At 38.9% G+C, this 11,877-nt stretch overlaps 1 protein-coding gene across 1 annotated transcript; it reads left to right on the forward strand.

Annotated features, from left to right (window-relative positions):
• Positions 1–9,072: 9,072 nt before the first annotated feature.
• igfals (insulin-like growth factor binding protein, acid labile subunit) lies at positions 9,073–10,806 on the forward strand (the record flags this gene model as incomplete). Its single annotated transcript, XM_083895924.1, has 1 exon — positions 9,073–10,806. The coding sequence occupies one exon, from the start codon at positions 9,073–9,075 to the stop codon at positions 10,804–10,806; it is 1,734 nt and encodes a 577-aa protein (XP_083752050.1).
• Between the last annotated feature and the right edge of the window lie 1,071 nt (positions 10,807–11,877).

The following is an 11,877-nucleotide window of genomic DNA, read 5'->3' on the forward strand; positions in this document are numbered from 1 at the left end:
GTAATTTAACAAAGTACAAGCTGTCTCGTTTCGGCTAATTTTAGACAAAGAGGCCACCGTCACGTTGTCGAAGTGTCTCCAATCATTATTAAACAGCTCAGTGAGGCAGCACATTTTTTAGCAGGTGGGTCACAAGTCTACTCTAACAGACTTTTTTGATTTCCCACACCTATTTTCTGGTGCGGCCGCTCCGGTCTCACCATCAGGCGTGATTAACATTTCAATTAAACTGGGGGAACATCTCAACGTTCAGGATGTGCCACCAGGACGTCCCTCTGTGGCCACCAGCAACTGCACACCAGCGCTGGGATGATGTAGGATGCTTGAAAATACAGATACAGATTTCATAATCTACGAAAAGTTGTTCTAGGAGAATCACTAATACCTAAATCGCACTGGTAAAAAAAAAAAACAGGAGTATCCTATCCTGGGTTTAATAGGTTTTGTCCACTGGGTTTTCTTTAGGGATGAGCATTTTCATGCAAAAATGCTATCTGAATATTCAGCGGTATTAAGTTAAAGTTGATGTGTTTTATTGATTTTGTTGTTATAGTTTACAATAAGGGCATTTGGCAGACGCTTTTGTCCAAAGCGACTTACAATAAGTACATTTGTCACAAGAGTATATAGTTGTGTTTTAAATTAATGTTGTTGTGTTTTAAGTTAATGTGTTTTTTGCATTTGTTGTTGTGTTTAAAAGGTGCATTATGTAATAAAGCTAAAGCAACTGGCCATAAAATCCTCCTAATGTCACAGAGACTCAGGAATAATATTCATATAACATACTGAACTCACCAACAACAACAGTACAGCATTAAAAAAAATGTTTTGCAGACTGCAAATCCTGTTTATGTTTTGAATATATTTTGAAATTGAGTGTAGTAACTGTTTTTGGCCACATTCTTACATATGGCGCCTACCCTTTAATACACCTAGACACCTTTTTGTGTTTTTGACTTTTTCTTTTTAGCATATCTTTTTCATTTTTTCAATGTGCTCATTGAAACCCATTCAAATCACTATTTTTGATCCTGCTCAAATATAAAGTAAAAAACATGAATCATCTAATTTTTTCACATCATTTGAAGCAAAAGGCTTTAAATATGTGCTCTGACACATTTCTATCAAGATTACGTCATTTTTCTTTTTTTGGCACATGGAGAAAAAAACTGCTTTTACTGATCGAGAGGATCAGTAAAAGTCCCCGTCTGACTATTAAAATATTCCTCACTTCCCAAAGCCACCACGTTATTTTTTAAATGATTGATCTACACTTCTGCCCAAAATGTGTTCGCTCCCCTACCCTAAATGCGAAACAGGAGCCCTGGGCTACAGATTGATGGCACGCTGCCATTTTCCATCAACTTGCAATGACACACACATTTTTCACCTGTTTATGTTTAATGGACTTGAACCACTTCAGGGAAAAAAAAGGGGTTTGAGGAATTGGGGTAAAATTGTGGATCTTAACGGTCACAACTCGATTATCAGTGGTCTATAAAAACAGAAATCCTTCGTTTTAGTTGTATTCTCTGCAACTAAACCAACAAAAAAAACTGATCCACAGTTGCTGTCAACCCGTCACTGAATGCACATGCCATCGGACACTTGGGAGATTTTTGCACCAGCTGAGACTGTCGCTACATGTCTGTTCCTGTTTGGCCCAAATATAATATGAGACTCCGCCGCTGCCGAAATGAAATCACTCCGTCACCTGCACACAGCTGCAGAGGAAATGAAATTCTCAACCTTTAAAATGACATGCAGATGAAATATAAGGCAACAAAGAAGATGGTCGTGACTCATAACTACAAAAGTGTAGAGCCATTGAGAAGAAAAAAAAATAGAATTAAGTGTAATCAAATTATACAAATATAAATCTATTGATTAGTCTATGAGAATTATACAATGTGGGCACTTTATGTGGCATAAAATGTAAGTTTTTATGTTGCATGTTGCATCACAAATCTAATAAAAAAACAGAAAAATAATAAAGGAATGAATATGAATCACACTTTTCAATGTTAAATGATTAATCATGTCTTTTTGTTTTCATGTCACAGACAGTAGTGTGTGTGTGTGTGTGTGTGTGTGTGTGTGTGTGTGTGTGTGTGTGTGTGTGTGTGTGTGTGTGTGTGTGTGTGTGCACACCTGATATTCCTTATTTTGAGGGGACCTAAATCTGTTTACACAGTGACATGATGGGACAAAAATCAAGTACAGTAAAGTAAAATAAAGTAAATTGCTACATTTTAAGGTGAAGACATTTTATGGTTAGGGGTTAGATTAAGGCTCCAGGACATGAATGTAAGTCAATGTAATGTCCTCTGAAGTTCTGGAAACCAGTGTGTGTATTAGTGTGTGTGTGTGTGTGTGTGTGTGTGTGTGTGTGTGTGTGTGTGTAGTTCACACATCCAGCTACTGGAAAAACCTAATGACATAATTAGGTTATGACTCACTCCTCAGCTCCTGTCACAATCATGCCCATTAATTACGAAAAAGAACAGTGGATGCGAGATCCGGCAACCTTCCAGATGTCGAAAAACAAAGTCTCCTCACAGGAAGCTTTGACTTGACAGTGGTTATAAATAGCCACTGCAGGTGTGTTCCAAAGGTTCACATGAACCACAGTCACCTCAATGAACGGGTCAGTGAACAGCCCTATAGATACAGTATGTTTGTATAAATTGGCTTGAACAAGATAAACTAGAGTCCAACTGTCAGCCAGACGGTGGCAGCATTGGCCAAGTGACATTTGGTGTTAAATAAGGGATTTAAGTTGATTATACCTTATTAGGGAGTGTATATAATATATTAGTGTGGACATTGCTAAAAGCAGAAGAACATGATACAAACATTTTACCCCATTGTGACTCTGGCTGGGTTAAAAAATATATATATTTTCCTATTCATATCGCCCTTTATTTTTAATATTTGACATTGATTCATAAAATCTTTTTAATAAATGCTATTTCCTGTATCACACATTTTGTGGTCCATCATGGTCCAAAAGATACGGAGCCCCTAAAGGGACATGGAGGGAAAACAAAAAAAATGCCTCCTCACCGCAAGAGTTATGGCTGTCAAATCTCCTAACACTGTAACAGTCCCACAAGTACCACATATATATATATATATATAGATATTACATATTATAAATTGTATAGATACCAATTTATTTATAGTATTGAAGGAATCTATAAAATTGTGGGTATGGATGTGTGGAGAGAGAGAAGCGGAGCGGAGACGGCGGCAGAAACAGCTGCTGGTATCTATACAATATATATGTATTATCTATATATATATATATATATATATATATATGTAGTACTTGTGGGACTGTTACAGTGTTAGGAGATTTGACAGCCATAACTCTTTAGGGCTGCGGTGAGGAGGCATTTTGTGGGTGGCAAAACTTTGCGAGATAACGGAAAGATTTCTTTTTTTTTTTCCTCCATGTCCCTTTAGGGTCTCCATTAAAAGAAGACTTGCGTGACCACAGGGTGTTATTTATGTTACCTGTGGATTGAATGTGAGAGCGAATGTTGTTTGTCTTCCTGTGTCAGCTGGGATCAGCTCCAGTGACCCATGACCCTCATGTGAAGGATGAAAACGACAGACAGAGGATGTATGGTCATTACCATTTATGGTGTAGAACCAGAGATTCTTCCATATGCCTTTTCAGATGCTTTGGTATTGTGATTGTCTGCTCAGGAGGACAGTTAAGATCATTTCCGTCTCTGTTAAAGGGACACTCTGTAGTAGTTATGGGTTTATATTACCCAAAATCCACTTTTGTATGCATATTATGTGCTGCTGCATTGTCTAGTCGCTATATAATAGTTTGTGTTTCATTTTCGTAGTGTTTCAAAAGGTCATGTAAAATAACATGGTCGCGGGCCGCTGCTGCATTGCCACGACGCCATGTTTCTACCGGAGCCTGTATAGACAAACGCGAGAGAACAAATCAAGTGTCTCTTTACTTGTAGCTGAAGTCCCGCCTCCTCTCTCTCCGCTTCCTCTGCTACGGCCGTGGTAGCTCGCCCTCTCCCTCGCCTCACGAACCTCATCTGCTGACACGGAGAAAGAGGACGAGGACGATATTTGACCGGCTGAGGATACCGTAGCGCTCAGGGAAGGGAGGGGGTGAGCAGAGGAGCAGTTCTTTGTTGTAAATTTCAGCCTCTCCTCTAGATGTCACTATAAACTACTTACTTCACCTTTAAAACATCACTGTTGTCTGAAGAGGGAACAAATACAAGCCAAGCTGAACTCACGGCACCCCGTGCTGCTCGGCAATGACTGACAGTCTGATCAAAATTTGATAATATTCCAAACATGGGATAAAAAGTTTACCTTCAAACTGTAATTACATGGACAAAATGCAGTAGAACCCCTTGGAATCCAGCAGAAGACGACGCATGTAAGTTTTCTAACAATATCATATGGCAGTGTCAGCTGCAGGAGCAGCAGTGACCACATCTTGGAGATACAAGATATGTACTGTATGTGTTCCATCCAGGGACATTATGTGCACAATAAGCACTGGTTCTTGTTCACAATAAGGCTGACAAACTTGTGTTTCAAATAATATCAGCAATTAAGATGGGCCGCTTGCCTTCACCAGCAGTTATACAGAACCAATGTTACATCATCTGTCATCTGTAACAATGTGACCACAAACGGTTACTACACTCAAAATCAAAACACTGCTGCGAGTCGTATCCGACTCCCACTCCATCCCCTCCCTTCCAGAGTCGAGGTTGCCAGAGCGGTTAGCATATTCTCCGTCAGCAACGAGCGAGGGTTTTATCATAAATGAGTGGCTCTAAGACACACAATTATGTTCTCTCAGTAAAGATCAAGATGTATAATCATTTATGGTAACGTTAGCTGTTGACTAGGGATGGATATATCACATGGAATAACTTTATGCATGATATTTGACACAACTGTCCTTCATTTTTACCTCCCCTTTTACATGTTATATAGCAGGGCTGTCAACTTCTGAGAAAACCTTAGAGTGAGACATCGTGGCATGCGGGGAAAATTACCACCACACACCCAATATATTTATTTATATGAATATATTATCCATCCCAAGCTTATAAATGCTTCTACAGTACAACCACCACAGGGCGGTGGTGACTCTGGTGATCCGATATTGGTTACAGTGTAGCGTCATATTTCACAAAAACACCATGTTTTCATTACATGTCATAGAATAATTTAGTTAATATAAACAAACAACAACATAAAAACAAGGTATAAAAATAAATGAATAAATAAAATAAAATAAACACTATTCTGAAGGTGTGGCAGCTTTTATTTTGCTGTGGCGGTGCGCCACAATCAAATACATGTAGAGGAAACCCTGGGAGGATTTTATGGCCAGTTGCTTTAGATTTATTACATAATGTACCTTAAAGTTAAAAGCTGTTTCTTTCTCTTGTTGTCTGTGAGTTACAGAACATCCTACGCTACCGAGTACTGTATAATGAAGCAGCACTGTTAATAAAGTTAATGAACTATGATTAAAATAAATAAATAAATAAAAAATAAAAGTGATGAAAACTGCAACATTTGTGGCAAAATTTGTTCGATATGTTTGTTCGGGTCATAACAAATTCATTCGAAAATGATTTTTGTGCAGTATTGTGAGGAAAGTTACACACTGGCGCTTTAATATACAGTAACGTAGAAATCCCTGAAGATTATCAGACTTGCTTGATTTCTGGAAGTGCCAGGAGACAGAATAGAACAAAGCAGGAATCACATTTGGGGCCAATTACAGACTATTTAGACCATTCTTTTAACAATTAAAATATTGTGTTTCTATGTTTTAACAATTATGGCTATATTTGATTTATAACAACTGGTGAGCATGCATACCACAGTTTAATGGACTCTTTCACTCTTGACTCTTGACACAGTAGAGTGAAGGAGGCAGTGTTGCGGTGCTTTCAGACACTGATCAGTATGCATCTGTCACATTCAGACGGACACCATGCCTTCCAGGCCTGTCCACCTCTGCAGAGGTAGCGTAAACATTTATCCCCAAGTAGAGAAGCAAGATGCAGCCCAGTCAAGCATTTTATAGCCACAGCAGCAGAGTCTGACACTAACTATTACGACTTCCACTCATGAGGCCCACAGCAACTGACAAACCTGGAAATATTTGAGTGCCGGGAAATGAGCCAATTAGGGGTGTTTGTCAGGGGAGAAACACTCATGAAACGACTCACTGGAGCATCAATTCACTATTTTATTGTGTTACTGAACCAACAGTAAAAACCATAGTGTTTATGCGTTCGTAAAATTATTGAATTGTGAATTGAAATAATAATAACAAAAAAACACTTAATTCAACCATTAAGCAAAGACGGTGACAACTTTCTTGTTCAGCTCTGATCATCCTGAAGAAGGTGTTCTTCAACAAACTCAGGAATGACTTTCAAATAAAAATTGCAAAATCAAACAATTACAAATTCTGCATTTGAATTGCTGATTAAATCTCAAACATCTACATCTTCTATGCCATGAAATCACTAACACCAACATCTATAAGCACTGGAATATTTTGATGATTTTTTTTTTCTGTGTTACTGCTGCGTCAATTTTTCAATCGAATACTAAACTGAAGTTGGACTTTAAAGTTGGACAAATTGTACTGCAATTAGAGGTGGAACAATTAATCTAAAAATTGCCACATAGTTAGCAGCAAAACATGGATGATGTATTAGCCAATTATTACAAATTATGGCATTTTGGTTGTCAGAGACGTGATCTAAGTCAATAAGGCTTATGTTTTTCAGGAATAGGAGCAAAAAAAATTGGCTAAATATAATCTCCAACAATTATCAGCTGCGCAGATTTCTAAAAATTGGCATCGGCCATAGAAATCCCCAGTATCTGTCAGATCCCAAATCGATATTTTCCCGAAATCATCCAGTTCATGAGCTAAGTGAAATAAACACTGTCAGCTCTCACTGTTTGTGACATGCTGTTGTTTCCATTAATTATAATGTTAATTTTCTTTTTATTTATTTTTGTTTGTTCCTGTGATGCACTGCAAACCTGCAAACATCCCCCCTGGAGGAACAATAATGGTCTAATGGAAATAAACTGCAACTATTTCTGGTAAAACTGAACTCATCATCATCTATAATCTACCTGAAGAATTACTCCAGCTCAGGCCTACAGTGCTCTCTACTGGCAGGAGACATTAAAATGAATTCAGGATTCAGATAATCAAACTTGTCTTGGTGCCCTTTTTAAACAATTTTGGTCAGAAAATAGAAAATATAATATTTTTTCATGACACATACTGTTTCAACACAGTTTCTTCGTGCATTCCATCGCAAAACTATATTAAAATTGAATGAATGCTACAGAAAAACAGAAATTGACAATGAATCACATCTACATCACTACAATTCTGTTTAAAATAGGATTTACACACATGAAATTACTTACTGCAGACTGTAACTGAACCAGTCATATTAAATCTATCCTAATATAAGACGATAAAGAAAAATAAATCATTAAACCAACTTAAATCCATTAATATCAAGGTAATTGATTTACCAGTGAATCTGCTGTAGATCACGTACCAGGTGACATTTGACCTACTTATTCTCAACAGACCTGGAGCAGATTTGTGTCATAGAATTGAAACAAACTTGTATGTATGGTGTGTATATGTACTGGTTTTCTTCATGCCGTTAAAGATCAAGTGCTGACATGTCAATTAATGATATTCATGTGCAAACACACATCGTTATCTGGGTTTTGGTTGTCCTTACGAGCATGACCAGTTCATGGTTGACTAAAAGGACGCGGGTACAAAGAAAAAGAGTAAACAGAAAGTTAGTCATTACAGTAATCGATAAGGAAATGCACCTCAGCAACTGACCGCTGTCAAAGACATGAATGAAATATAAATTACACTGACAAAATCAAAAAATAAATCTATATATAATTTGGTATATTTGTATATTTGAATACAGTTATTATTCAATCATTAATCAGCACAGCCTCCTCTTCCTTAACATCTCATATGCTGAGGAAAACTCACTTTTTGATCCCTGCGCTTCCTATTTTCTTTTTTTCATGTATTATTGTTGTAGTACACTATTGTTGCTTAAAGGGACACATTATTGTGGCATTTATTGTGACCGTTTTTAGAATCAGTGTAGTTTAGGCATATTGTCAGCTGTACAGTCCAGTGAGATTCTGTAGGTGGCGGCTTCAATGTCCTTGTGTTTTGTGTCATTTCTGTGTATATTCTTGTACAAAATAGATCAAAACAGTCTTCTGAGTGGACTCATATTGAACTACTTCATATACTAATTTGCTAAAACTAATTTGCTGCACAAATATTATGACTAACTACTGATTAACAAATAAATGATGTCAAGGCATCAGTGCACTGGATTCATTTTATCTCTCTTCCATTGTATGTCAGTTAAAATCTACAGTAAATGCACTCAGTGACAGGGACCTGACTTCAGTCAACACCAAAGGTCACTAACATATAATTCCTTATTAGGCTGCCAACACTGTATGTGCGAGCCACTTTAATAATAAATGGGTATCTGCTTGATTACATTACATCTAAATAATAGACAATACAACTGATTTCCTGAATTTTATATAGAATTGATATTAAAGACATTTGATTATTGATTTGAAAAATTCCACGTTGATATTCGTGACAGGTAGCAAAATAATTGCAGTCTAAGATTAACAGGAAACTGGGGGAAAATGTTAAAACTGATTTGAAACACACAGCTCATGCCCGATGGAAATTAACAGGTTAATAATAGTACACATTCAGTGGACCTGCCACAGGATTTTCTGCCTTTCCATTCAGTATACAAACAATTGCACAAGGTTCAGTCATTCGTCTCTGACAGTCTGACCAACTTAAACCAAGACCTCTCACATCTAAGGTAAGGGAATACCTTTCAAACTCACACTTTTAAATTCTGCGTTTACAACTACAGCATGTACATGTACTTTGTGGTGTATTTACAGAGTTTATATTTGACTATTCTGTTCCCAGCTGGTATGAAAACCATTGTGCTGTTGGTGCTGTGGGTCCTGGGGACGTCACTGGTGTTGCCAGACCCAGACACAGCCGGAGACAAGGCGACCGAAGAGCCTGTTCCGTGTTCCAAGGGATGCACCTGTCTGCACGATGACTACAGCTTGGAGCTCAACATGTACTGCAGTGCTCGCAACTTCACTCAAGTGCCGTCGGACATGCCGACGTCCACTCACTCTCTCTGGCTGGATGGCAACTTGTTCACCTCACTCTCCGCGATGTCCTTCAGGGACCTTAACAACCTGAACTTTCTGAATCTGCAGAGTGGCCAACTCGTGACACTTGACCCCCAAGCTTTTAAAGGACTGCAGTCACTGGCACACATTCATCTTGAACGAAATTCCCTCCGTGCGTTACCAGGTGCAGTGTTCCAGAACACACCTAACCTTGCTTCACTTAGTCTGCACAACAACCAGCTTACTCGTATTGACGAGAGGCTGTTTGCCGGGCTCTCACACATGTGGATGCTCAACCTTGGGTGGAACTCAATAGCAGTCTTGCCGGAGACGGTGTTCCACGACCTGCAAGATCTACGAGAGCTTATTCTCGCAGGGAACAGACTCGTTTACTTGCAGCCGCAGCTTTTCCAAAATCTTTTTGAGCTTAAAGAGTTGGATCTAACAGGAAATTATCTCAAAGTCATAAAAGCTAATGTTTTTGTTAAACTCGTAAAACTGCAAAAGCTGTACCTGGCCCAGAACCAGATTGTAACAGTGACAACTCGAGCTTTCACAGGCATGAAGTCACTCAGATGGCTGGATCTCACTAACAACAGACTGACTTCTCTGCATGACGACACATTCTTGGGCTTGCACAGTCTCCATGTGCTGCGTCTTTCCAACAACTCTATCGCTGGAATTAGGCCAAGGACCTTCCGTGATCTGCAGTACTTAGAGGAACTAAGGCTCAGTTACAACAGGATCCGAGTCCTAGGGGAGAGGATCTTTGAAGGACTTGGTCATCTGGAGGTCTTAGAGCTGGAGCACAACCAAGTGCAGGAGGCACAGGCAGGCAGTTTCACGGGTCTCTCTCATGTGGCTGTCATCAACCTGTCTGGAAGCTGCTTCCTCAGTCTACCAGACCAAATCTTCAAAGGTCTGTCAAAGCTTCACAGCCTCCATCTGGACAGAGGCTGCCTCACAAGGATCACATCTCAAGCTTTTACTGGACTTTCTGGTCTGAGGAGGCTTTTCTTGCAGCACAACAATATCTCTGTGGTGGAACGTCAGAGTTTTGTACATCTGGTGGGTTTACTGGGACTCGACCTGAGCTTCAACAAGCTGGAAGTTCTCACAACCCACACGTTCTCCGGCCTCAGGAACTTGGAGTACCTGCTTTTATCCAACAACGACTGTCGACAGTTTTTGCAAAATGGCACAAAACAGCTACTTCCAAGGCTGCGCTATCTGGACCTGAGAGCCAACGCCCTGTCAAGCATGGTCCCCAATTTCCCTGACCATATGGAAAAACTTTTGCTGACTGGAAACAGCTGGAAATGTGACTGTAGCACGCTTGCACTCAGAAACTACAGCTTGAGGAATCCGTCAGTGATACCTCGTCGTGTGGAGACCCACGCAGAGGGTGAAGAACCCGACACAACCATCACCATATACAACAATATCACATGCAACAGCCCACCACATCTAGCTGGTCAAGACCTACGAGATATTGACAACGAAAACTACGAAATCTGCTAAGCTGATACATCGTCATGTCACTGTCATGACTCAGTTTCTGATCTCAAGACTGAAATTGTATCAATTTGATTAAGTTTTTAAATTCCTTTCATCTGACCATGCCTGTAAAACTGCTTCAAATTTGAGGTTTGCAAAGAATGTTTCTAAAATTAAAAGTATAAACAACCCATATTACACCAGCTTTAAGGATACGTATGAAAAGCAAATGTTTCATTATTGGAGAATTTGATGTCATTTGGTAAACTGTCACCGTTTTGTAGAAAAGGGAGTTAGAGGGAACTAAATCACAAAATATGCTTTTATATAGATTTAAGAATAATATGGACTCAATGATGGATCTAACAAATTCTACATGGGGTGGAAAAGCGGTGGCAAGAGGTCTTGGCAGGGTGGCATGGGAGGAATAACGCAAGAATTCCTCCCATAAAAAATAAATTTAAAACTAATTACTGTTTTATCATGAATAACAGGAAGCTCAGTGTTTAAACAGAACTGTGCATCTCGTAAAAAGTAAAATTATTAATATTAAATTAAAATATAAAATAAAAATAGTAAAAACTTAAAAGAGCCTCCTGGTCTCTCCAGTTCACTACCTTCTCCTTCATTTCCCGCCTTCTCTTTCTGTTGTGCACTTTTCTTACTAAAACCCCTTTCAGTCCCCCTTTTTGCTCTCCTTTTCATTGTTCTGCTCTGTCCGGCTACTCTTGTCTGCAAGAGTCAAGACGTGAGAAGCTCTGGTTATCCTTGTATCACTACTCTGTATGGCCATGTAGCCAATATGTATAACAAATATAAAATCAGAATGTACTACACACAACAGTTATGTTTAGACTACTTAATGCTATTGTATTTGTTATTTTCCCAGTTAGAAAAGTAAAGGATGTCACCTGGTTTAACTCATTGCTGTGATGAGTGACAGTAAGTGGTTTTATAGCAGGTCTACTGCTGAGCTAATCAAATCAATATGATCCATTGAGCTACAAATGTGTAGTGTGTTGCAACGTAACGCCCGCAAAACGGCGACCCTGTGTAAACATTATGGATTAAAACATGACAGGTTTTAATATATTG

This window comes from Microchirus variegatus (genome assembly GCF_963457635.1).
Source record: "Microchirus variegatus genome assembly, chromosome: 10".
Lineage (NCBI taxonomy): Eukaryota > Metazoa > Chordata > Actinopteri > Pleuronectiformes > Soleidae > Microchirus > Microchirus variegatus.